Genomic DNA, 26207 nt, shown 5'->3' with positions numbered 1-26207 from the left:
TTCAAAGCATTCAGTGGTTACCTGCTCTGCCTCCTTGTTTCATCTTTGGTGTTCCTGGAATCTGACATTGAGTTTAACCAAAATATACAAGATTAATGACTTGGCAAATTATTAGACAAGAAAAGATCTTAATGTTCCCAGCATCTCCTTTCAACAACAGCTTCTTACTGTCCTGTGCTGATGAATCCCCTTCCAACACTAATGTTGGTGGGAATCTAATTAGTCTTCTGAGAAATGTTGATTTTTTTATAATTATAATTAAGAATTTTTACTGTCAGCATCTCAGAAGTTCATCTACTAATAATAATGACAGGTATATAAGTATATAAATACATTAAATCATTTAAATTGTACATATATATATATATATATATATGTACAATTTATATGACTTAATATATTTATATACTTATATACCTATTGATTATATTTACAATTACAGTGTATTATTGCAAATCAAACCAGTTGTTCTCTATTGTCGGGTTAGGGTTAGTAATTCAGTCAGACACGTTCGGGGGTCTCCGGCTAACTTCGGCTAATTCCGGCAGGTATTTATCAACGGAACCATGGCCGTCCGGTGTATGTTCCCCTTCTTGGCGGATTGTTTCAGCCTTGCACCACTGATGTAACGTTCGTTTCCTGCTCGGTGAGGGTCACACATGAGTTCCGATTATAAAACTTCTCCTTTCAAGCTTTTCTCACATCAGAGTTCATAATCTGAAGCTTCTCCTTTTAGTCATTTAAGTGGTCGACATTAAAATGATGCTGCGGACTCTGTGTCGAACCGGAAGCGCCTTTCTGCAGGTAAAGAGTTCTTAAATCCTGCTGTAGTTGTGTTTCTGTCGTTAGTAAGAGTCATTCGTTCTGTTAATCTCTCTGATAGAAAGTTAGTTTGAATCCTTAAGTCCTCTTATAGTTGATGAATTCAGGCTGTTAATTTTCCTCATTCAGTGTAAATTCTTCTGTTCATGATCCATTAGTGTCACTTTTCTTCCTATAGAAGAATCTCTGAGTCAGTTTAACCTATAGACTCTTTATTATACAGTCTATACTTTAACCAGATAAAATGTTTTCTAACCGCCCACCGGCTCTTAAGGATGCTAGTAGGAGTTAGCATGCTAATCAGATGTTATAAAAATAAAAACTCAACTATAAGGAAGTATATAACATCTGTGTTTATTTGATATTTAAGTAAGTTTTTATGTAGTTTTCAGTTTTTTTATTTAGTTAGAGGTTCCACATGGATTGGAATTAATTCTAATCATGTTTTTGTGTCTTATAAACTTACTGGTGAAAAATTAAAGCTGTGAGAAAATGACAGCACTTACAGCCATGTTGGTACAAACACGTATATTCTAGTTTAGTCATCAAGGAAGAGCAGCTGATTCACAATCCAACAGGTTTGTTTACTTTATTTTTCTTTACTTTATGCTACTTCTAAAATATTTCATCCACTAGATAAACTCTGAAATGTTCTACTGTAGGAGTGAACTCAGGAGTCCTGATGCACTCCCAGCATCTGAGGAACTGAAAAAGTAATGGATTACTTTCATTACCACAACAACAGGAGAGTCGGGGATGTTAGCGTGTCATGTGGCTGTAGCTATTATTACCTGTGATTATGTCAGTGTTCTATGAAATGATTATTGATCTGAACCAATAAACAGCCACTGGGTGGTTTCTGTTCAGCTTTAAAAACATAAACTCTGCCCATAAAGTCTCTCAGTAAAGCTGCTCTCATTCATTTCTTTTGTCAGACAGTAGAATGAGCATGAAATAGTCCTAATATTATATTATATTGTGGACATGATAGCAGTCATTTTTAACCAGACTGGATTCAAGGGTTCTTCAGAAGAACGAAGCAGCAGGAACCGGTGGAACAGTGGCCTCATTATTAAATTACACTAATAATTAAAGAAAGCTTCACTTGAATAACACATTTAAAAACATAAATGTCTGTCAGAAAAATCGCAATTTATTTTTTTCCCCAAATATGTGAGCAACATAACGTCTGTAGCCAGAGACTCAAAGATCCATTCATTCATTCATTCATTCATTCATTCATTCATTCATTCATTCATTCAGTTCTACAGTCTGTGATCTGAACATGAGTTCTGATCAGATCTGTGTACTGATACTGTTTTCTGATCTAATCCTAATTCTGATCTGTGTCAGTAATCTTCTTCTAATGTTTTGTTTCCTGGTCTCTGTAGACCTCCCAGCGGTCGGTGCCCAGGCTGTGGGTGACTCCGGTCCAGCAGCGATGGGCGTCCAGCCTTCCCATGAACACCGTGGTTCTGTTTGTTCCTCAACAGGAAGCCTGGGTGGTGGAGAGGATGGGTCGCTTCCATCGGATCTTAGAGCCGGTAGCAGCTTCTGTTTGTCACAAATTCAAACCAAAAGCTCAACAAAGACAATGGAACACTTAGCTAATGTCGTGGATATCTGCAGTAAACCTGACAAAGGTTGTAATGTTGAGTTAACCGCTTTGGGTTGAACTATAGTACCCTATCGCCTCCTGATTCAGCCTGTCTTCATTCATATGATATGAAATCATGGAATCACGTCTCTAATGAAACTAATTCATTTTATTCCACCAGTTTTACCGTAGTTTATTCAGGTAGAGTTAAAAAGATGATTTATTCTTACATAAATTACTCAGATACTGTATTGGCACTATTTAAATAAACTTTCCTCTTTTTCTGCCTCCAGGGTTTAAACTTCCTCATTCCCCTCCTGGACAGAGTTCGTTATGTTCAGAGTCTCAAAGAGATCGTGATCGATGTCCCGGAGCAGTCTGCAGTGTCTCTAGGTAGGAAACAGCGTTTTATTCTCTAGTCACTGGAGGAGGAAGGCATTTATTTATTCCATGTAGTTCAGCCTGAGTGATGCATTTCATGAAAACTGTGATCTAACTTCTGTTCTTCTGCTGGTTTTTACAGATAATGTGACGCTGCAGATTGATGGAGTGCTTTACTTAAGGATCCTGGACCCTTTTAAGGTATGCTGATGCTATTGAAAGTTGTCTGCTTTATTCTGCTGTCTTTTTCATCTCATCTGTCCTTTCGTTTGTCTTCAGGCCAGCTATGGAGTGGAGGATCCAGAATATGCCGTCACCCAGCTGGCTCAGACCACCATGCGTTCAGAACTGGGAAAACTCACTCTGGACAAAGTGTTCCGGGTAACGACTACCTGCTGTCCAACCTCACATTCTTCTGTGTTAATGAAAGGAAACGTAGCACTAATGTGTTTTAATTTCCAAGGAACGAGAGTCCCTCAACTCCAACATCGTCCACTCCATCAACCAGGCTTCAGACGACTGGGGGATCCGCTGTCTGCGCTACGAAATCAAAGATATCCACGTTCCACCTCGCGTTAAGGAATCCATGCAGATGCAGGTGAGATAAATACGATGCTTTAGTCCAGCACAGATGAACTAACCCTAACCTCTGCTCATCTTTAACTGTATGAACACGTTTAGTTCAGCACTTTGTCTGGCTGAGCTGGAGATGCGTTCATCACAGAACAGGTTTTACCAGAGTTTTTCTTCCCTGTAGGTGGAGGCAGAGCGGAGGAAGAGAGCCACGGTGCTGGAGTCTGAAGGGACGAGGGAATCTGCCATTAATGTGGCCGAAGGTCGGAAACAAGCTCAGATCCTGGCCTCTGAGGGTGAAAAAGCAGAACAGATCAACAAAGCAGCTGGTAGGTACATTTAGAAACCGAATCCAGATGTTTTTACCGCTGAGGTTTTTATCTGGCTTCTGTGCTTAGAGAAGTGACTCTTATTTGTGGAGCTCATACTCTGATTCAGTATGATTATACATCATGCTGAACCAAACTGCATGATGTATAATCATACTGAATTAATAGATGTTTTCAGTCTGATTAGTGATGATTAATGGATGACTGTCTTTCCTTCAGGTGAGGCCCAAGCAATCTTAGCCAAAGCTGAGGCCAAAGCCAAGGCCATCCGTCTGCTGTCAGAAGCTCTGGCTGAACAAGTAAAGGAGTTGCTCTGGAATAATCGTGATCACAGTTTGACTCCGAGACGGGTTTTCTCTGGTTAAATGTGTTTTTGTGTCCTACAGAATGGAAACGCAGCAGCTTCTCTGAGTGTAGCTGAACAGTACGTCTCTGCTTTCTCCAACCTGGCCAAAGAGTCCAACACCATCCTTCTGCCCTCCAACACTGGAGACATCAGCGGGATGGTCTCACAGGTAGAAACGTTTGCCCGTGATCAGAACAGGTTGCAGTTGTTGGATTTATGAGGTTTGATGAAAAAGTTCAGAGGCTGACGATAAAAATGTGAAATCATCCTGATTTAATTTTTCCCTGGTCGTTAAACGCTGCTAACGGCATCACATCGTCTGCTGATACTGAATCTCCTACCAGTCAGACCCTTTGACTGGAGGAAGATGAAGATCTGGTCCAATTCAATTCAATTTTATTTATATAGCGTCAATTACAGTCAAATCGTCTCAAGACGCTTTACAGAACCCAAATGCCTGACCCCCAGAGCAGCCCAAAGGCGACAGTGGCAGGAAAACACCCTTTTAACAGGGAAGAAACCTCGAGCAGAACCCGGCTCTATATAGGGGGGACCCATCTGCCTGCTGGCCGGGGGGGGGTTGAGAGGGACAGGGGAGGGCAAGGGGGAGGGATGGGAGAAGAGGGAGGGGTGGGAAAGCAAGGAAAACACAACACACATTTGGATACATGTATGACAGGATATGTGACACAGACAAAGTATAAGCTAACATTGAAAACTGACTCATAGTTTACTCTGATGATGTACGGCTCTGACATTAAACATACTCCTTATATAGCTAGCAGTAAAATTCAAACAGTATGTAAGTTAGCATAACAGTATAGTGAAGGCGATGCAGAGTTGACTGGTGGAAAAGGGGAGTTGGAAGCAGAGGACTGGAGGAAGGTCAGCAGCAGCATCCCACAGTGGACATGATGGAGACTGGACCAGCTGGTGGAACATCAACCACAGATCTGAAGCATCCAGCTCTGGGACCAGGAACACTCGGTCCAGGATGGACGTGGAGCTTTGATTGTGTTGTTGAGGACAGAAACATGTTTAATTCCTGCAGGTTGACCAGACACACATCGTGATGTTTCTGTTAATCTTTTCCTTAACTGAATCAAGATGTTGAAGAAAACTCTGACCGTCTTTTCCTGGAGGGATTCATTCCTGCTGCACAAATACATGAATGTTGAAGAAAACACCAGAATGAGTCCTGTCTGGTCTACTGCTGCTGTTTCTTCTCCGGATGGTAGCTGCAACCCCGCTATGGAGGCTGGACCATCCTGGGCTGCTCAGTGACAGACTGGGATGTTTGCTTTGTTCTATGTAGAGTTCTCTCCTACCAGTGGTTCCAGACGTTCATGTAGCCCACTTCCTCCTCCACTAACAGAACTTTGTGATCAGCCTCGTTTCTACGTCCAGCCTCCAGATTATACAGAAATATGACACTGATGTTCTCACCCTGTTTCCTTCCATCCAGGCTATGACCATTTACGGAGCGCTGGCAAAGACGAGCCCCAGAACACCAGCAGGAGGAGTGGAGGAGACCAGCGAGGACCTTCTGAGCCTGTCTGGATCTCCTCCAGAGCAGAGGACTCAGTGAAGGAACTGGAGATCATCACCGAATCGGAAGCAGTTTGTCACCAGGGCTCCCAGGCGTAGCTGTGCTTCTACCGACAGGACAGAAGGAAAAACTGCCAACTCTATGAACTCCTCGCTGCCTTGCCCTGGTGCCACAGAGAAAACCACATCTTCTGAGAGGATTCCTGGTCTTCACTGACTGTTGTTTATGTCTAATTGGGAATTAACTCCAGCCGAGTAAGCAGGACTCTGACAGAGCCCAGATATGGATGCTAAAATAAGCCCTGAATGTTTTCAGTTTGTGATGAAATCCATCATTCCTGAGCAGTTTCTTCTCCTAATGATTTCTAGATGTGTGACTGCATAAACCCTCCACACAAAGTTCATGTGAAATTTTATGTTTATTGTTGTTTTCCTTTTGAAAGCTGTTTCCAGGGCCGGCCCAAATCCAAGGGGATCCTAAGGGAACACTAGTGCTAATCACAGTTAGCTCAGGTAGTTTATCTCCAGAAATCACTGACAGATCTTTATCCTCAGCAATAGGACCTAATGATGTCTAGCTGGTTCCTCAGATCTTTATCTTCAGCAGTGGACCTAATGATGTCTAGCTGGTTCCTCAGATCTTTATCTTCAGCAGTGGACCTAATGATGTCTAGCTGGTTCCTCAGATCTTTATCTTCAGCAGTGGACCTAATGATGTCTAGCTGGTTCCTCAGATCTTTATCTTCAGCAGTGGACCTAATGATGTCTAGCTGGTTCCTCAGATCTTTATCCTCAGCAATAGGACCTAATGATGTCTAGCTGGTTCCTCAGATCTTTATCTTCAGCAGTGGACCTAATGATGTTTAGCTGGTTCCTCAGGATGCTGGAAAGTTCCCACAAATGTACTTGGTCCATGTAATATTGAAACATTATCTCCCTAAAAGGCTCATTGTCTTTAGATGTAGTTTTAGTTTCCGCTCCATAACTCAGTAGTATAAAAGTCCCTGAGATGTTCCTCTGCATATTAGCATTCACCTCACCTGTCTTATGGGGTTTATTTATTACATTTAATGGTGCACATCACTGAAGACTCTCAGGAAGTAAAGATACTTGAGATGTGGCTGGATGGGAATGTTAGGAAGTGCTTGTTTAAAAATACACAACAATGTTGACTGTCAATGAAAACCTCACATAATGATTAGAAAATGGATGAATTTGTGTTGGAGTCGGTGTTTGGGTTCAGCAATGACAGTAAAAGACTTAAAAAAAATAAAATAATGTTAACCATATATGTATAAAAGCATCTCAGTAACTGGATTTGGTAAAAAATAAAAGTGATTATTTCATGGGCGGCATGGCTCAGTGGGTAGAGCTGCCGTCTTGTAACTGGAAGGTTGCCGGTTTGATCCTCGGCCTGTCGTGCTCATGTCGAGGTGTCCCTGAGCAAGACACCGAACCCCTAATTGCTCCTGATGGGTTGTGGTTAGTGCCTTGCATGGAAGCTTCTGCCATCAGTGTGTGAATGTCATGTATCATGTAAAAGTGCTTTGGATAAAAGTGCTATATAAATACAACCATTCATGGAGGAAGTGGGAGATCCAATATTCAGCAACATTTGGTTGGTAAAAGTCCACCAGATGTAGTTAGAAGTAAATTATTCTAGGGATGAGACATTTATTTATTTTTTATTTATCAGAGTATAACTGCTCTAGATTTATTATATAGTTTAAAAAACACAAGATAAAAAATATTTGGTTCATAGAAACAGACTGATGTTTAGGCTTAATCTAACCCAGCTGTCTGTATTTCTAGGATTAACATAGAGCTCATGGGTTAGAGTTAAAGCTCGTGTCCGGAGTTTCCGTTTGTTTTCAATTTATGTATCATTTTTTAACAAAGCTTAAATGTGTTAGTCTAGTTCGATACTATAATATAAAGTTAGTATAACGCAATATGAAAATTTATTCCTGAGCTCCGCCTTCCTCTCATAGACCCCCATGTTATTCCAAAAAGCGCCGGTCGCTGCCGACCAATCAAGTTCCAGCTTCAGCTTTGTCATGCTGTCAATCAACGGTTACGCGCACAGCAAGCAAGCCCATGCAGAGGTGGGCGAGCTACGCACTACGCAACCGCGCGCACATTTGTTTTGCTTGTGGAGGAGAGAGCATCAGGGATCAGCAACTTCCAGAAAAGTTACCAATCCCACGGCTTGTCAGGCCAAGAGACCGCAGGACGTTTTTTGGCTCGGGGTGCTCGCGTCGCTCCCCGACCACGGCCTCCATAGCCCGCCTGACGGCTTCGTTTAGATGCCCGACCTCTGGAGGAAGATGTTGGGGCGTCTGGGACATACTCTTGGTCAGAGGAGTCATGCAATTCTGAACTCTAGATAGAAATACATATACACGCGTAAATGCACTAAGTTTGATAAACAACGTCATCCAGAGGGATACACGAGTGTAATCACATATTGAAACTTTACTCGTTCGTCCTAGCAGATTCATGTTATTTTGGTATTAGGACAAGTTAGACTCAATACAGCATTCTAACGTAATTCCTTTATTATTTACTAAATGTGCTAAATGTAGAAGAGGGGAAAACAGCAAAACAGGCGAGATGCTGCAGCACTCCGGGCACTTCTCTCATGTACTGCGCGCGTGCACAAATAAAGGGGCGAAATCAGACGGAGGGACCAACAGTGTTTTGGGAGACGCTGCGATTCAAACTCCGGACAGCAGCTTTAAGGTTTAGGGTGAACCCTAGAGACAGTATCATCTTTCCTTTTTGTGTGTTCATACCGCCCTCAGCTTTGCCTGACAGGCGGAAAGAGCTGCTGCATGTATTTCACATCATGTTTAAGTTTTTATATCATTACATGCGTTACAAATTCCCTGATTTAGACACAGCTCGTATTTATTAGCTTGAAACGAGTTTTTTTGTGAGGGTTAGTAGCCCTAACATGGACAGAATAATGGTAACTTCTCATGCAATCTTTTTTCAAAAGCTTTTATTATAATTTTTACTAATTTATTTTTAATTTACAGATCAAATTTGAGGTTTATTCGAGACGTTTCAGAGAAATACATATTCGGTTGAGCGTAAATAGAGGCAGATGCACCTGACAGTCAATGTTCAGGACAAAGAAAACAAATATATTGTTGGTGTTACCATGAAAAGCGTCCGCCGCGCCTTTCCGCCGGGCTGCACGTTGCAGCAGTTCCTATCTGTCCCCATCTAATCTGGTTTACCGGAGTCCCAATGAAGGTGAGCGGGTCACCTGGTTCTCTGTTTACCTGAGACACCTGTACTGCTGTTGGTAGCGCACACAGCCCGCCCTCCGACCGACAGAGGACGACGGTCCGGCCGCTACAAGGTCAGTGGAACCCGGAGAGCTAGCCAGTGCTAACTTACTAACCGTCCCCTACAGGACCTGGGTCTGGATCTGGTTCTAGTTCTGGTTCTCCTTCTCCTCTGGTCGTTAGAACAGGTACCTGTTCTACCTGAACTTACAACCGTCCCCTACAAGATCTGGGTTTGGTTCCTCTCGGTCGTCAGCCACCTGTTCTGTTCCACCTGTTCTGTTCTACTTGTTCTGTTCTACTTGTTCTGTTCTACTTGTACTGTTCCACCTGTTCTGTTCCACCTGTTCTGTTCCACCTGTTCTGTTCTACTTGTTCTGTTCTACTTGTTCTGTTCTACTTGTACTGTTCCACCTGTTCTGTTCCACCTGTTCTGTTCCACCTGTTCTGTTCCACCTGTTCTGTTCTACCTGTTCTGTTCTACTTGTACTGTTCCACCTGTTGTGTTCCACCTGTTCTGTTCCACCCGTTCTGTTCCACCCGTTCTGTTCCACCTGTTCTGTTCTACCTGTTCTGTTCTACCTGTTCTGTTCTACCTGTTCTGTTCTACCTGTTCTGTTCTACTTGTTCTGTTCTACTTGTACTGTTCCACCTGTTCTGTTCCACCTGTTCTGTTCCACCTGTTCTGTTCTACTTGTTCTGTTCCACCTGTTCTGTTCCACTTGTTCTGTTCTACTTGTACTGTTCCACCTGTTGTGTTCCACCTGTTCTGTTCCACCCGTTCTGTTCTACCTGTTCTGTTCTACCTGTTCTGTTCTACTTGTTCTGTTCTACTTGTACTGTTCCACCTGTTGTGTTCCACCTGTTCTGTTCCACCCGTTCTGTTCTACCTGTTCTGTTCTACTTGTACTGTTCCACCTGTTGTGTTCCACCTGTTCTGTTCCACCCGTTCTGTTCTACCTGTTCTGTTCTACTTGTACTGTTCCACCTGTTCTGTTCTACTTGTACTGTTCCACCTGTTCTGTTCTACTTGTTCTGTTCTACTTGTACTGTTCCACCTGTTCTGTTCTACTTGTTCTGCTCTACTTGTACTGTTCTACTTGTTCTGTTCTACTTGTACTGTTCCACCTGTTCTGTTCTACTTGTACTGTTCCACCTGTTCTGTTCCACCTGTTCTGTTCCACCTGTTCTGTTCCACCTGTTCTGTTCTACTTGTTCTGTTCTACTTGTTCTGTTCTACTTGTACTGTTCCACCTGTTCTGTTCTACTTGTTCTGTTCTACTTGTACTGTTCCACCTGTTCTGTTCCACCTGTTCTGTTCCACCTGTTCTGTTCTACTTGTTCTGTTCTACTTGTACTGTTCCACCTGTTCTGTTCCACCTGTTCTGTTCCACCTGTTCTGTTGTACTTGTACTGTTCCACCTGTTCTGTTCTACTTGTTCTGCTCTACCCGTTCTGTTCTACCTGTCTGTGTCCAGTACTCTGTGTTTATTAATTTACCAGAAGTTTCCATCCAGTTTCCAGCTTTAGTGTCTCTGCAGGAGGAGTCCCTTACAGACAGTCTGGGTTTATTGTCTACCTGATTGTTACCTGTACTAACCCTAACTCTAACCCTTACCTTTAGGATGAAGGGTCTCCCCGTGCTGTCTCTGCTGCTCTGGATGAGCTCCATGTTCTTCGTGGGCCTCTACCTGTTTGTGGGCGGCTTCCTGCTGGTGAGGCTGGAGGTGAACCGGACCAGTGGCTGTGAGGACGTCCTCCATCCCGGACAGGATCTGGTGGACTTCTGCCGGGCCCAGCCTCGGTTCCGCCGGGCGGTGCTGCTCATCATCGACGCCCTGAAGATCGACTTCGCCCGGTTCGACCCCAACAACACGATGCCCCGCCCGTACCAGAATAAGCTCCCCGTGCTGCAGGAGACGGCCTCCTCCAGGCCTCTCCAGAGCCGCCTGTACCCCTTCAGGGCTGACCCCCCAACCACCACCATGCAGAGGATCAAGGGCTTCACCACCGGGTCCCTGCCCACCTTCGTGGATGTGGGGAATAACTTTGCATCCAGCGCCATCCTGGAGGACAATCTGATCCACCAGCTGGGGAAAGAGGGTGAGATGTTCCACATGTATCTGGAACTGTGATAGATGTTCCACATGTATCTGGAGCCGTGATAGATGTTCCACATGTATCTGGAACTGTGATAGATGTTCCACATGTATCTGGAGCTGTGATAGATGTTCCACATGTATCTGGAGCCGTGATAGATGTTCCACATGTATCTGGAGCCGTGATAGATGTTCCACATGTATCTGGAGCCGTGATAGATGTTCCACATGTATCTGGAGCCGTGATAGATGTTCCACATGTATCTGGAACCGTGATAGATGTTCCACATGTATCTGGAGCCGTGATAGATGTTCCACATGTATCTGGAGCCGTGATAGATGTTCCACATGTATCTGGAGCCGTGATAGATGTTCCACATGTATCTGGAACCGTGATAGATGTTCCACATGTATCTGGAACCGTGATAGATGTTCCACATGTATCTGGAACCGTGATAGATGTTCCACATGTATCTGGAACCGTGATAGATGTTCCACATGTATCTGGAGCCGTGATAGATGTTCCACATGTATCTGGAACTGTGATAGATGTTCCACATGTATCTGGAGCCGTGATAGATGTTCCACATGTATCTGGAGCCGTGATAGATGTTCCACATGTATCTGGAGCCGTGATAGATGTTCCACATGTATCTGGAACCGTGATAGATGTTCCACATGTATCTGGAACCGTGATAGATGTTCCACATGTATCTGGAACCGTGATAGATGTTCCACATGTATCTGGAACCGTGATAGATGTTCCACATGTATCTGGAGCCGTGATAGATGTTCCACATGTATCTGGAACCGTGATAGATGTTCCACATGTATCTGGAGCCGTGATAGATGTTCCACATGTATCTGGAACCGTGATAGATGTTCCACATGTATCTGGAACCGTGATAGATGTTCCACATGTATCTGGAGCCGTGATAGATGTTCCACATGTATCTGGAGCCGTGATAGATGTTCCACATGTATCTGGAACCGTGATAGATGTTCCACATGTATCTGGAGCCGTGATAGATGTTCCACATGTATCTGGAGCCGTGATAGATGTTCCACATGTATCTGGAACCGTGATAGATGTTCCACATGTATCTGGAGCCGTGATAGATGTTCCACATGTATCTGGAACCGTGATAGATGTTCCACATGTATCTGGAGCCGTGATAGATGTTCCACATGTATCTGGAACCGTGATAGATGTTCCACATGTATCTGGAGCCGTGATAGATGTTCCACATGTATCTGGAACTGTGATAGATGTTCCACATGTATCTGGAACTGTGATAGATGTTCCACATGTATCTGGAGCCGTGATAGATGTTCCACATGTATCTGGAGCCGTGATAGATGTTCCACATGTATCTGGAACTGTGATAGATGTTCCACATGTATCTGGAACCGTGATAGATGTTCCACATGTATCTGGAACCGTGATAGATGTTCCACATGTATCTGGAACCGTGATAGATGTTCCACATGTATCTGGAACTGTGATAGATGTTCCACATGTATCTGGAACTGTGATAGATGTTCCACATGTATCTGGAGCCGTGATAGATGTTCCACATGTATCTGGAGCCGTGATAGATGTTCCACATGTATCTGGAACTGTGATAGATGTTCCACATGTATCTGGAGCCGTGATAGATGTTCCACATGTATCTGGAGCCGTGATAGATGTTCCACATGTATCTGGAACCGTGATAGATGTTCCACATGTATCTGGAGCCGTGATAGATGTTCCACATGTATCTGGAACCGTGATAGATGTTCCACATGTATCTGGAGCCGTGATAGATGTTCCATTATGTATCATATGGAAAACACTCTCATAGATCAGTTTATCATTAGAGCTGGAGAGAATAAGCACCTTTCAAAGACCTTTATTATCTGTTATTATGTCTGTTGTCTATATTTATATCGAGATGAGAGGATGCGTTAAAACAGATCTGTCCATTAACTGGTTCAAACATCAACTGTGATATGAATAATTTATGAAATAACATACCAGAACTGCTGTTGGATGTTACAAACTGTGGATTTGGACAAAACAAGCTAAGGTTTGAAATGTGTGAAAGTCAGAATGCAGCTAAATGTCTCTGTAACAACAGAACCTACCAACTGTTCATACAGATAAATACTGAACTTCAGTGTTGTGATTTATTGTGCAGGATGATTTAATCATTTATGAAACGTTTTGGTTAAGGTCTGGAAAAATGTACTTTAGAGATGTTGTTAGTTTATTATTTGAAGACCAATAATCTATAGAGCTCCATGAGCCACGCTGACATTATGCTTCATGCAACCACTGGATCTTCATGTGCAGTTTGAAAGATGAGAGTGTGTGTGTGTGCTTATGTACACAAACACACACACACACATATACCAGTATATATTATGATGAGAATGTGCTCAACAAATGTCTGCTTTTCTTCATGTATGATGAAGGTAAACGGGTGGTGTTTATGGGCGATGATACCTGGGAGAACCTTTTTCCTAAGAAGTTCCACCGCTCTCTGCCCTTCCCTTCTTTCAATGTGAAGGATCTGCACACCGTGGATAACGGGATCCTGCAACACCTCTACAACACGAGTACGGATTTACTAAATGTATATCTGTTGACAGCACTAGTATAGATTTATTTATATCTGTTGACAGCACTAGTATAGATTTATTTATATCTGTTGACAGCACTAGTATAGATTTATTTATATCTGTTGACAGCACTAGTATAGATTTATTTATATCTGATGACAGCACTAGTATAGATTTATTTGTATCTGTTGACAGCACTAGTATAGATTTATTTATATCTGTTGACAGCACTAGTATAGATTTATTTATATCTGTTGACAGCACTAGTATAGATTTATTTATATCTGTTGACAGCACTAGTATAGATTTATTTATATCTGTTGACAGCACTAGTATAGATTTATTTATATCTGATGTATGACCAGAGTTTTCATTTTAACTAGAACCAGAATAAAAGAGACAGACTCTACTATTTATTAAGTCCAGTGTCAGAAGTGGATTTTTATGAACTGTTTATCAGCTTCACGTAAACGCATGACTTGACTTTTGTACCGCCTCCTGCTCAGCTGGTGGATGTTCTCTGCCTAACCCTGGAATCAGAGACTGTGTTGGACAACCTATTGGATCACAGGATATAACCCTAACCCTATAGGATAATACCATTTAATTACACCAAACACCTTTTCTACATTATGGTCTGTAAAGACAACAACAAATCTTTCTATAATGGAGCACATTAGATCATATATATGCACAGACACTAATATATCTGTAACAAGCCTTTATCAGCCCCAGTAACCCTAACCCCTAGAGTACTGATTGGGCTCTAATTTGAACATATTTTATGTTCTGGCTTCTAGCAGTGGGCTGTGTAAGACCATGAACATATGACATATCTGTCTTTGGGTGTATTTTTGTCAATATTTGATTTGATTTCCCTACAAAGGCTGCAAGATAAATACAAATGACGGCAAAGAAAGGTTATTATGACTAAATGTTTCTCACAAAGTGAGAAACGGAGCAGCAGGTCGACTACTCTTTTTTCGAGATAGCTGTGAAAAAGTTCCACAACTTCTCTAAATCTTCTTGTTCCTCCTCAACTTTAAGCTGAAATAGACAGAAAATTAGAGGTATCTTCATACGACTGGTATGCTGCAATGGATTTACACCGAGAAGATGCATGTTCAGTCTGAGGGTTAGGGTTAGTGCTTCAGAAACTAGTAGACAGTAGCACGCATCTGGAGATACAGGACGAGTATTTTATAACTTTTTGGTTACTCTGATCATGCTTCTGTTTAGCTTTGCTTCATATCTCTCTCTACTGGTTCTAACAGTAATCGGTGATGACTGGGATGTCCTGGTGGCTCATTTCCTGGGAGTGGATCACTGTGGTCACAGGTTTGGACCCGACCACCCGGCCATGGCTGACAAGCTCACCCAGATGGATGGAGTCATCAGGTCAGACCGCTGGAAAGCTGCTGGTTTCATTCCTCTCCTGTAGAGCTGTAGATGTGTCCTATAAACAGTGTTTGTAAGATGCTGACCCAGACACTCAGTGAAAGCTAGAAGTGTGGTGTTCACTCACACAGACTGTAGGAAGATGACACTAAAGAACATTTATGAAGGCACTGCTGGTCAGAACACAGAAACAACCTTTAGAATCAGCAGGCATCATTGTAAGGACTGATAGATTTTTGTAGAAAAATAAATTTAAAGCCAAATTGGTGCATGTATTTGATCTGTATGACCACTGAGGTCCTCCTCCAGGTCAGTGATGGACCGTCTGCAGAACGACACCCTCCTGGTGGTGATGGGAGATCACGGCATGACGGACACTGGAGATCACGGTGGAGAGAGTCAGAAAGAGACGGATGCTGCTATCTTCCTCTACAGTCCTTCCCCCATCTTCCCTGGACCCCCGACACAGGTGGGTGGAATGGATTTCTGTTTAATGACCCCCTCAGTTAAACCATTGTATTACATTAAGGTGTTTTTTCTATGCTGAAAAACATTTGATCAGAGAGTTCAGCACCACAGCTGAGGATTTCCACCTTAACCCTGCAGTGTTTCATTGTCAGTATTAGACTTTACCGCCTCTGTTGGAGGTCGTCATTCACATTTTATCACCTCCAAAGTATAGAAGAGTCCAAACATCTGTCAGAGAAGGTCCTGCTGTGTTCCAAAGTGTTGGTGGGTGTGTTGATGGTTCTCCAGCAGTGGTACGGACCGGTGTATGCTCAGGTTAGCACAGGTAACATTCAGGTAAGCAATAAACCACATCCAGAGGAGCAGAGACAGCACAGGGAGGCCCTCCATCCTACAGGTTAGGGTTAGGACAGGTAACATTCTGTGTGGTGACGGTTCTCCAGCAGTGGTACGGCGTATGCTCGTAGTGTGGATTTGAAAAAGAATCATCCAAGTGGACCAGAAATGCATCCATGTGTCTGCAGAGCTTTTCTGTCGATATTCTCCTTATGAACTGATTTCTGATTCAGTTCTGTATAGATGAATTACTCTGATATCACAGCATGGCATTTTGTAGATTAGTTTTACAGAGTCTGAACAAAGTCACAGACGGGAGTTATGGTAGGAAGGGATTGTTTTCATGGGATTTGAAGCTCATATATGTTATCTGCTTTGCAATTAATTAATATTTTTGCTTTGTGATGTGGTCAAATATGTGAAAATTGTACATTTTTATACAAGAAATACAATTCAAGAAAACACTGGACTGCAGAGTCTAACGGTATAAAACTGTATAAATCATAAGAATCAGTTAAATGATAATTCAGTTGCACCATTTAAGAGTATACTGAACATCCATCCATCCATCCATCCATCCATCCATCCATCCATCCTCTATCCACCGCTTTATCCTCACTAGGGTCATGGGGGGTGCTGGAGTCTATCCCAGCTGACTCTGGTGAAGGCAGGGGACACCCTGGACAGGTCACCAGTCTGTCACAGGGCTACATATACAGACACACAATCACACTCACATTCACACCTACGGACAATTTAGAGTAACCAATTAACCTCAGCATGTTTTTGGACTGTGGGAGGAAGCCGGAGTACCCGGAGAAAACCCACGCATGCACAGGGAGAACATGCAAACTCCATGCAGAAAGATCCCAGGCCGGGATTTGAACCGGGGATCTTCTTGCTGCAAGGCGAAGGTGCTAACCACTACTGCACTGTGCAGCCCTATACTGAACATATAGTTAATGTTTGTATCGATGTCTGTAAAGCCATGGAATAGAATAGAATATTTTCGAGATGTTTAATGTTTGTATGGACGTCTGTAAAGTCTCAGTGAAAACTGTTCAGAGGTAAATCCAACAGTTCACGTCGTCACATAGAAGTTAGACGAATGACTGAGAATAAACACAACTATCTCCTGTAGAACTCAGTTAAAAGCAAAATCCAATGCAAAGTGTTCATCCTGAGTGTTCAGAAGAATCATTTGGCTCTTAGACCTTTTCAGAAAGCAGCTTCAGTCCAAACATGAGCTACAGACAGAAAACACAATTTCAGTTCCTCCATGAGTTTGTCTTCATCTGTTTCTATCATGTCGATCTCTCAGATCACCCAAATATCTGCTGTATTGAAAATGTGAAACATCAGACCACTGACGTTTCTGTTCTTGGTTGGCCGTGCACTTCCCTGAATCCATTAAACTGATGTTGGCCTTTTCTACGGATAAAGTGGATCCCTCACCAGACAACTGGACTCCATAACTGCAGTGTAGCTGTAGAGATCTATAAGAGGCAGAAATAAGAGTTAATACAGAGATATTCTGCTCCTACAGAGATATTCTGCTGCTATGGAGATATTCTGCTCCTATAGAGATATTCTGCTGCTATAGAGATATTCTGTTGTTCTGCTCCTATAGAGATATTCTGCTGCTATAGAGATATTCTGCTCCTATAGAGATATTCTGCTGCTATAGAGATATTCTGCTGCTATAGAGATATTCTGCTGCTATGGAGATATTCTGCTGCTATGGAGATATTCTGCTGCTATAGAGATATTCTGCTCCTATAGAGATATTCTGCTGCTATAGAGATATTCTGCTGCTATAGAGATATTCTGCTGCTATGGAGATATTCTGCTGCTATGGAGATATTCTGCTCCTATAGATACATTCTGCTCCAATAGCGATATTCTGCTCCTATATAGTATAACTTTATAAAACTAATAAACAAAATAAATAGTTAAATAGAGATATTCTGCTCCTATAGATATTCTGCTGGTCCCCAGCAATCGCATACATTCAAGTTTTGTTGGGTGTTTTAGCTGGTGCGAAATAAAAATTCTATTAAATATCAGCTTCAGATGACAGAAACATGCAGACTAATTTAACTTGGAGTTTTCTTGTTTCTCCAGAATGAACCAGACGTGGTTCCTCAGACCGACCTGGTTCCCACCCTGGCTCTGCTGCTGGGGGTTCCCATCCCCTACAGCAGTGTGGGCCAGGTTCTTCTGCCGTTGTTTCCTCCTCATGGTCAGACAGGAGGTGCAGTTCGAGGTCTCAGCCAGCTGGAGGCGCTGTGGATCAACGCTAAACAGGTCCTCTGCTCATTGAGGAGCTGTTAGATAGATGTTCTAATGTTTCTTACATCCTGCAGTGTGTTCAGTAACTGTCTGTTTCTTTCTGAAGGTCAACCGTTTCCTGGAGACCTACTCTGGCATGGCCAAAGACATCCCACCAGAGAGCCTCCTCCAGCTGAAGGACCAGTTTTCCCGCCTCTCCTCTGAGTACCTCAGCTCGGTTGGAGAAGGTCGGTCCCCCTCCCAGCAGCTGGCCTCCTCTCTGCAGGCCTACCTGACCTCCGTCAGAGACACCTGCAGATCCACCTGGGCCCGGTTCAACCCTCTGAAGATGGCAGCAGGACTGTCCATCCTGGCATTGGCCTGCCTGATGTGTTTCCTGCTGTCTGAGCTGTCAGTGGTTCTGGTCAGGGAGGTCGGTGGTGGGCTGAAGGTCCCGGTTGTGGCGGCGTTAGCAGCAGGAGTTGGAGTGGCTGCTGCTCAGCTGCTGTCTCAGGGCTTCATGGAGCTGACCTGGTGTCTGGCAGCCGGGGCCTTCAGCTCTGAGCTTCTCTTCTTCTGGAGGGCTCGTCGACTCGGCAGCTCCCCTGTGTCCAAGAACGGGACTAAAGGTGTGAAGAGCGGCGGCTGGCTGACCCCCCGGCGCCTCCTCATCCCTCCTCTCCTGGTGCCTTTGCTCCGCTGTGCCTCCCTGCTCTCTGACAGCTACGTGATCGCTGAAGGTCGGGTGGTGACCTTCCTGCTCTTCTCTCTGGCCCTCTACATTCCCGTCCATCTCAACTGGGATGGCCTTCTTCTGCCTCCCAGCCATGACCCTCTGAAGTCTGCAGGACTGCTGCCTTCTCCGGCTTTGTCTCCGTCCACTGTGAGGAAGGAAAGCAGCGTCCTCCTGAGCTGCCTGGGCCTCCTGGTGGGCAGCCTCTACCTGTCCCTGTCCTTTCACGGCTGTCGAGAAGAGCAGGGCTCCTGCCATCCGTCATCCTTCCTGTCTCCTCTGTCCCGCTTCCAGGACAGCCAGCTGAAGAACATCCACTACATCCTCTCTGTGCTCTCTCTGGGCCTGTGGACGTATCTGCTGAGACGCTGTCTCTGCCACTACGGTAATCTGAACTCCTCCAGTGGGACGGTGTTCACGGCTCGCTGGGTGCTGCCCCTGCTGTCGGTGAGCCTGGGGCTGCACTGGGCCGTTAGTGCCACTCCAGAGGACAGCTTCAGGAATCTGGGTGAGCTGATCCGCCTGGCTCAGCTGGCCCTCCCCAGGGCCGCCTTCTGCCTGCTGGGCCTGGGGCTGGCCCTGATCTGGCTGGACCCTCTCACTGTATTTGTGAAGACCAGGGCAGCAGCTTCATCCAGGAGCTCTTCTCTGCCCCCGCCCCGCTACCGGGCCAGCACCGGCATCAGCCCCCAGGCCGAGCTGCACCACCTCATCCCCCAGATCTACCAGCGCATGCGTCGATCTCTGGAGGACGGAGAGCTGAGCGGGGGCGGCGAGGCGGGCGGCAGACCCACGGTGGAGGCCTACGGGCTGGGAAGCGTGTACTCCGCCCCGGTGCTGCTGTTCTGGGGTCTGCTGGGCGTCGGGCTGCTGCTGCTGCATCCAGAGGGCATGGCGGTGGCCTTCCTCCTGCTGCTGCTGGAGATGGGAGCTCTGCTGCACATCCACGCCTCCTCCACCACCCTGAGGGGTCTGCATGGAGCCTATTCTGGTCAGAGTCTCAGCTTCTCTTTCTGACTGTCTTCTTTAGAAACAAACTTTAACTCTCCCTCCTCTCTCTGCCCTCCTCAGATGGTTTCTGTGTTCCCTGGACTCCAGTCGTCCTCTGGTCTCTGGCTGCCACACAGTTCTTCCACGCCACCGGCCACCTGCCCACCTTCCCCTCCATCCAGTGGGGCGCTGCCTTCGTGGGATTCCCTGATGGACACACAGGAACCGTCCTGCCGGCCTCCCTGGTCACCCTCAACACCTTCGCCTCACAGATCCTGTTTGCAGGTACTGACAGAAATACAGACTGTTGGATCCTTTAGAGAAACTAGACTTCTGCTAGTGAAATCAGATCCAACTGGATAAAAAGGGCGCCACAATAAAATATTCCCAATATGCAACAAGGAACAGGAAAGCATCAAGAATTGTAATTATATTTTTTTCTGAAGTTAATTTGAAAACAATTTTCGCTTTTCTTAAAGAGTTAAATTTAAAAGTTAAAAGTCCACTGTGGGATGCTGCTGCTGACCTTCCTCCAGCCCTCTGCTTCCAGCTCCCCTTTTCCACCAGTCAACTCTGCATTGCCTTCACTATACTGTTATGCTAACTTACATACTGTTTGAATTTTACTGCTAGCTATATATGGAGTATGTTTAATGTCAGAGCCGTACATCATCAGAGTAAACTATGAGTCAGTTTTCAATGTTAGCTTATACTTTGTCTGTGTCACATATCCTGTCATACATGTATCCAAATGTGTGTTGTGTTTTCCTTGCTTTCCCACCCCTCCCTCTTCTCCCATCCCTCCCCCTTGCCCTCCTCTGTCCTTCTCAACCCCCCCGGCCAGCAGGCAGATGGGTCCCCCCTATTTAGAGCCGGGTTCTGCTCGAGGTTTCTTCCCTGTTAAAAGGGTGTTTTCCTGCCACTGTCTCCTTTGGGCTGCTCTGGGGGTCAGGCATATGGGTTCTGTAAAGCGTCTTGAGACGATTTGACTGTAATTGACGCTATATAAATAAAATTGAATTGAATTGAATTAAATCTGATCACAAGAAAAGTAATCAATCCAAAACATGTGGCAGATATTAAAGCAGATTATTAGGATTATTACTGCTGATAATTAAACCTGGTGTTCATTAGAGTTTTCATGGCAGCTGCTCCGTTCAGCTCGTCTGATTTAACAAGTTTATTATGACGTTAGTCGTCAGTTTTTTCCATTTAAGAATAAACTCAGAACTTTCTATCATGAAGGAGAAATATAGAAACCCAGAGCAAAGAAAAGTCAGAAGAAGGGACTGTCCTCTGTGTTTAAATGAGTTTCTAGCTCTGATTTTATTACAATTATTATTTATTTATTGGTTTTATTTTATTGTTGTCCCGGTCTCTGGCCTCTCCAGTGAGCTGTCTGTGATTTTGTGTCTCTCCACCTCTTCAGGGTTTAAATCGGTCTCTAACTCTGCTTTCTGTTTGTCTCCAGTGGGCTGCCCGCTGCTGCTGTTCTGGCCTCTGCTGTGTGAAGTCCGAGGAGGACGAGGAGAGGAAGGAGAAGACGCTGTGATGGAGATGAGGCTGAGAGAAAACCCTCAACAGTTCAGCTCCGCTCTTCTCCAGCTCTCAACACGCTACCTCTTTATTCACGGAGCACAGGTTTGTCCACATGCGTGTTCTTCAGTCATCATGGCATCAGTAAACTAAGATGTCCACCAGAGTACCAGAGAGATTTTAGCTTCATATATGAAATATTTTCTGAGATAACATGCCTGTTGACCCACGTAGAGCTCCTCTTTCTGAGCCTCAGTTTAAATGAAAGTTTGTCAGGAACTATTAAAGATTAAAGCCTCATATTTCCGCTCACATTTATCTTCATGTCACTGATCAGATTACACATTATTAGAACAGCAGATCAAATAGTCTCTGATTACAACTGAGTTAAAATATGAAAATAATGGAAGCCGTCATGAAACTCCCATCTTTGAGCTCACATTAACAAAACAAATCCATAATGCAGAAATCACCTGGTGATATTTTTCAGAACTATGTGGAGTTCAAATCAAAGCAGTATTTCTACATTAAATACTTGATTATAGATTTTTAAGGTTTTTTTTGCTGAACTTTAATAACAGGTTGAGCAGATATGACGAGTTCAATCCTAAAAACTTAATACAGCTGGACGGTCTGCTCAAAAGTTCTCCAGCTTCAGGACGGTTCTCCGAAATATAACTAAGATTATTTTCATTTTTGGACACCTGCTATCCCGATTGAATTAATCTACTGAAAGGAAGAGGCTCTCGGACGGCCACTGTAAACACGAATGTAGTCAGAATTTAACTTTCTAGAGTCCCGCAGAGTCCCGCAGAGTCCCGCAGAGTCCCGCAGAGTCCCGCAGAGTCCCCCAGAGTCCCCCAGAGTCCCCCAGAGTCCCCCAGAGTCCCGCAGAGTCCCCCAGAGTCCCCCAGAGTCCCCCAGAGTCCCCCAGAGTCCCCCAGAGTCCCCCAGAGTCCCCCAGAGTCCCCCAGAGTCCCCCAGAGTCCCGCAGAGTCCCGCAGAGTCCCGCAGAGTCCCGCAGAGTCCCGCAGAGTCCCGCAGAGTCCCGCAGAGTCCCGCAGAGTCCCGCAGAGTCCCGCAGAGTCCCGCAGAGTCCCGCAGAGTCCCGCAGAGTCCCGCTTTGGTCTGGGGTTAGGGTTAGGACCAAGTTTATTTCCCATGAATCACAGAGCAGGAGAGAATCCATTTCACTGTTAATCAGGCTCCACTCCGCTCTGAATGAGAACACATGTTCCACTGAAATGAGGTTTAGGAGCCCATCAGATTTCTGCTGAACAAGTGGAGGCTCCTACTAGAAGACTCCACCAGCAGATCTGTGTTTCTGATGTCCTCCTAATGATCGACTGCAGGGAAATGAAGCTAAACTTGAGCAGATTTCTCCTCCAGATGTTTGGGTCAGGGTTTGTGTGTCCAGAGAGGCTCAGAAAACAGAAACATGTCGTATTTTTTAAAAACACCTCATCTATCAGCGTGTTTCTGTGGAATAACTTCTCATGCCTGGTCTGTCCGTTACCAACATTAAACAAATAACTTTTTAATTTTCTGATCAAGTACTTCAGAGTTTTCTGAATGTTTTCTGTCACATTATTGCAGCTCCATGTGGTTCACATCTCTACTTCATTCTGTTTTTATTAGTGTTTAGTTCATGTGAGCTCAGATGGAGTTTATAGAAGATTATTATTAGTAATAATAATTCTCACCTATAATCACACACAGCTTTATAAATATTCAGATTTTATACTTTAAAATTTTCAGGCAGTTCAAAGATGATGAAAGATCTGAGATGGAAAGACCCATCCATCCACCCATCCCATAATAATCATCCTAAAGCTTGTGGTTCAGATCATGTTTGGACTGAGATCTTTTCTCACTCAGTTCACTTTCTATTCTATCTAATATGTTGTCATTTCTTTGGTTTAGTATCTCATCCCGTCTCTGCTGTCTCCAGGTCTTTGCTTCCGTCTGTGCTGCTGCTATCCTCAGGAGACACCTAATGGTGTGGAAGGTTTTCGCACCCAAGTAAGTCTTAATGGATTTCCAGCTCACACCAGTTCCCTGACAGTAAAGGCTTTTGAGGATATGGACGTCGGATAACTTCCAACCATTGACTCTGTTCTGATTGTTGAGTAAATGCACATTAGTGATGATAACATTCAGTGCTTTTCTGCTCTGAGAGGCTCAGACTTACATGTAGAATTCTAGATTTTATTTCAGTCATGTTTTCTGTGCTGATAATTCATTTGCAAACTAAAACAAATGGTTTGTTTCATAACAGTTTAAATTGTAAAATGGTGTTTTGGAGCTGAATGTTCTGCTTGTGGTGTGGGTGGATTCTGAATGTTTTCTGTAGCTGCTGTTGGCACTCAGCTGACTGAGGATGATGAAATTCTGGTTCCAGTGAAAGGAGTGATGTTAGATGGAGGTTGAACTTGTTTGGAATTGTTCAAACATCCACATCTCCTTTGCTTTATCCATCCAGGTTAATGTTTGAGGCCTCGGGGTTCCTGGTGAGCTGCGTTTTCCTGCTGATCGGGGTCTCCTTGGTGCTGAGAGTGGACCTGGCCGTGGGCCGCTGGTTTCAGAGACTCATCCCAGAATCCTCCAGGTAGCGACGGCTGCTTTTCCATCCCAGTCCAGCAGAGCTCACTGTGCCACAGAGGAAGCAGACATGGTGGGAACTGGAACACAAAGAAAGTGGTGATGTGGATCCCACCAACATGCGAGGCTGCCTCTGACCCTGAGGGCCACGCTGGGACTTCAGGACGTCTGAACGTACGGAGTTCTGCTAATGTTTTTAATTAAAACCCTCATAGATCACTGGGATTAGAGAGAAAACAGCTGATTCTGAATGTTTTCTACACTGATGGATGAAGCAGTCAGGCTAGCAGGAGATTCATAGAGTCTATAAGCTTCATTAAACACACAGTTTACAGTCTGCTGGCCTGTTCCAGCGGGATAAAACCTCAGCATTTAAATAAATCTGGCCTTTAATGTTTTCTACCAGAGGCTGTGGGACGTTGATCATGTCTTCTTTCTAATGCAGGACTTTAAAACTCGGAGTTTATCTGGCAACTGAATCGACTGTAATGTGATGGAAGCAGCTGTGAAATACAGAAATCTGACCTTTAACTTTCCACGTTAATGAAAAAATGAACGTTTGGTGTCTTATTGTTGTTCTGGATCTGTCGATCTGGATCTGTCGATCTGGATCAGTTGATCTGGATCAGTTGATCTGGATCAGTTGATCTGGATCAGTTGATCTGGATCTGTTGATCTGGATCTGTTGTTCTGGATCTGTCGATCTGGATCAGTTGATCTGGATCAGTTGATCTGGATCAGTTGATCTGGATCTGTTGATCTGGATCAGTTGATCTGGATCTGTTGATCTGGATCTGTTGATCTGAAGCGTTGGGAGCTTCCTGATGATCATCTTCAGCAGGTCATCTTCATCTACTGAATCCATCGGAGTGCTTTAGAGCGTCTTCGTGTGTCTGCTGAAGGAACTGTTGGTTTTTTGTATGTTTTTTTTTTTATGTGCTGAAATTACCTCTAAGTCTGGTTACTGCCAATTCATAACACTGTGTCATTATTAATGTTCTTTTATTTTCTAACGCATGTTTCTAATTAGCATTAAATCACCAATGTTTTCTAATTAGACTTCTACACCCAGAACAGGTGCCTAGCTTTAACCAATGCCTTTTTCTGTCATTAAGTTAACGGGATCATTAAATCCTCCATAAACGATTTATTTAAGATCAGTTGTTCTGCAGCTGAAGCTAACCAGCTAATGCCTGATATTGAAGTGACGCTAAAACGCTACGGCAGTGAATGTTTGGGCCGTAAAGAGCGACGGCTGCTGCTCCGTCAGCCCGACTGAATGAGGACGTTTGTTTTTCTGTTTTCAAAGTGTTTAATATATGGGTAACTGGTTCATTAAAATGGTTTTACATTCTGTGACAAATAGAATAAAACTTTTCTACTCGACGTCTTGGCCTGAAAATACTTCAAATATCCACATTGGCCTGTGTTTATTTGTGATTATTATTTTTGATTTGTTTGTGATTCTGTATCCGGATTATTTATTGTTGCAGTGGAGAGCGTTTATATGGAGCATAAAAGCAGCATTGAATGTTTTCTTCTTTCACGAGGCTCTGATGGAGGAGATGTTGACTTTTTACTGCCCATCAGTGCAGCTGCTTCATTCATTATTCACCACTGCTTTCCACATTTCCACTTCCCATAACTCTTGAGCTGTTGAAAGTCTCACTTTTTTCTTCCTTATGAAGTTTCCTGTTGTCCATCAGCTGGTCTATAAAAGGAAAACATAATAAAACTGAAACTACTTCTGTAAAAGACAATACAGGAAATTAGATCAGCTCAAATCTTTTCCACTTCCTTTAAATTTATGTTTTTAGTCAGTTTAACTTAAAAATGTCTGCTTTATATTGTCAGACCACTTTAGAACTTAAAAACAAGTTCTTAAAGTGTAAAATGATGATGATGAGTTCACTGAATAAATTAAGTTTAGAAGAAATGAAACTGAACAAACAGACTACCCAGGATGCATTGCTGGAGGCTTAAAATTCCAGAGTCGAATTTTTTCTCGACAAATCAGACCTAGTAAAACTTGATTGTGTTTTTAAGTACAATCTAAATCAAGTTATGGTTGTTTATTTCCGTAATGAACAAATTAGATAAAACAGAACTTGTAATTTACCTCCTGTACATCTAAGCAGCTTTATGGTTTTAAAAATGTCTTTCAGAGTGAAGTTCTCAACGTAAAATGAAGCAGAAACTCTTTAAACTTAGAAAATATAAAAGAAAAGAAGACTAATTGATTCAATATCTGCAGTTTGCTGAACTTATTTTCTGAA

At 43.8% G+C, this 26207-nt stretch overlaps 2 protein-coding genes across 3 annotated transcripts; both read left to right on the top strand.

The window, feature by feature from the left end:
* The first annotated feature begins 602 nt into the window (after positions 1 to 602).
* Positions 603 to 6885, top strand: LOC110961101 (stomatin-like protein 2, mitochondrial). The gene is made up of 10 exons (XM_022208577.2): positions 603 to 804; positions 2214 to 2366; positions 2713 to 2812; positions 2943 to 3001; positions 3080 to 3181; positions 3264 to 3398; positions 3558 to 3702; positions 3922 to 4001; positions 4089 to 4217; positions 5514 to 6885. The coding sequence occupies exons 1-10, from the start codon at positions 760 to 762 to the stop codon at positions 5634 to 5636; spliced, it is 1071 nt and encodes a 356-aa protein (XP_022064269.1). The 5' UTR covers positions 603 to 759; the 3' UTR covers positions 5637 to 6885.
* A 565-nt stretch (positions 6886 to 7450) lies between these two features.
* pigo (phosphatidylinositol glycan anchor biosynthesis, class O) lies at positions 7451 to 25317 on the top strand. Of its 2 annotated transcripts, none has more exons than XM_022208576.2 (11): positions 7451 to 8966; positions 10517 to 10995; positions 13452 to 13595; positions 14873 to 14996; positions 15306 to 15465; positions 17925 to 18107; positions 18199 to 19795; positions 19876 to 20079; positions 21266 to 21435; positions 23282 to 23352; positions 23813 to 25317. In XM_022208576.2, exons 2-11 carry the CDS (start codon positions 10518 to 10520, stop codon positions 23940 to 23942), a joined length of 3261 nt encoding a protein of 1086 aa, XP_022064268.2. In that variant the 5' UTR covers positions 7451 to 8966; position 10517; the 3' UTR covers positions 23943 to 25317. The 2 variants fall into 2 exon arrangements, with proteins under 2 accessions (XP_022064268.2, XP_051794787.1); XM_051938827.1 differs by lacking the exon at positions 7451 to 8966 and adding an exon at positions 9057 to 9080.
* The last annotated feature ends 890 nt before the right edge of the window (positions 25318 to 26207 follow it).

The sequence above is a fragment of the Acanthochromis polyacanthus genome, chromosome 18 (genome assembly GCF_021347895.1).
Source record: "Acanthochromis polyacanthus isolate Apoly-LR-REF ecotype Palm Island chromosome 18, KAUST_Apoly_ChrSc, whole genome shotgun sequence".
NCBI classification, from domain to species: Eukaryota; Metazoa; Chordata; class Actinopteri; family Pomacentridae; genus Acanthochromis; species Acanthochromis polyacanthus.
Note: the sequence above shows the minus strand (reverse complement) of the source record. Positions and strands in the feature narration are given on the sequence as shown.

Bases quoted from the DNA above. Each gene is read 5' to 3' on its own strand.
- pigo (XM_022208576.2), top strand. From the start codon at position 10,518: ATGAAGGGTCTCCCCGTGCTGTCTCTGCTGCTCTGGATGAGCTCCATG. The intron at 20,080-21,265 runs GTACTGACAGAA...GTTTGTCTCCAG, and splicing joins CTCACAGATCCTGTTTGCAG to TGGGCTGCCCGCTGCTGCTG. The intron at 23,353-23,812 runs GTAAGTCTTAAT...TTATCCATCCAG, and splicing joins TGGAAGGTTTTCGCACCCAA to GTTAATGTTTGAGGCCTCGG.
- LOC110961101 (XM_022208577.2), top strand. From the start codon at position 760: ATGATGCTGCGGACTCTGTGTCGAACCGGAAGCGCCTTTCTGCAG. The intron at 3,399-3,557 runs GTGAGATAAATA...TCTTCCCTGTAG, and splicing joins AGGAATCCATGCAGATGCAG to GTGGAGGCAGAGCGGAGGAA. The intron at 4,218-5,513 runs GTAGAAACGTTT...CCTTCCATCCAG, and splicing joins TCAGCGGGATGGTCTCACAG to GCTATGACCATTTACGGAGC.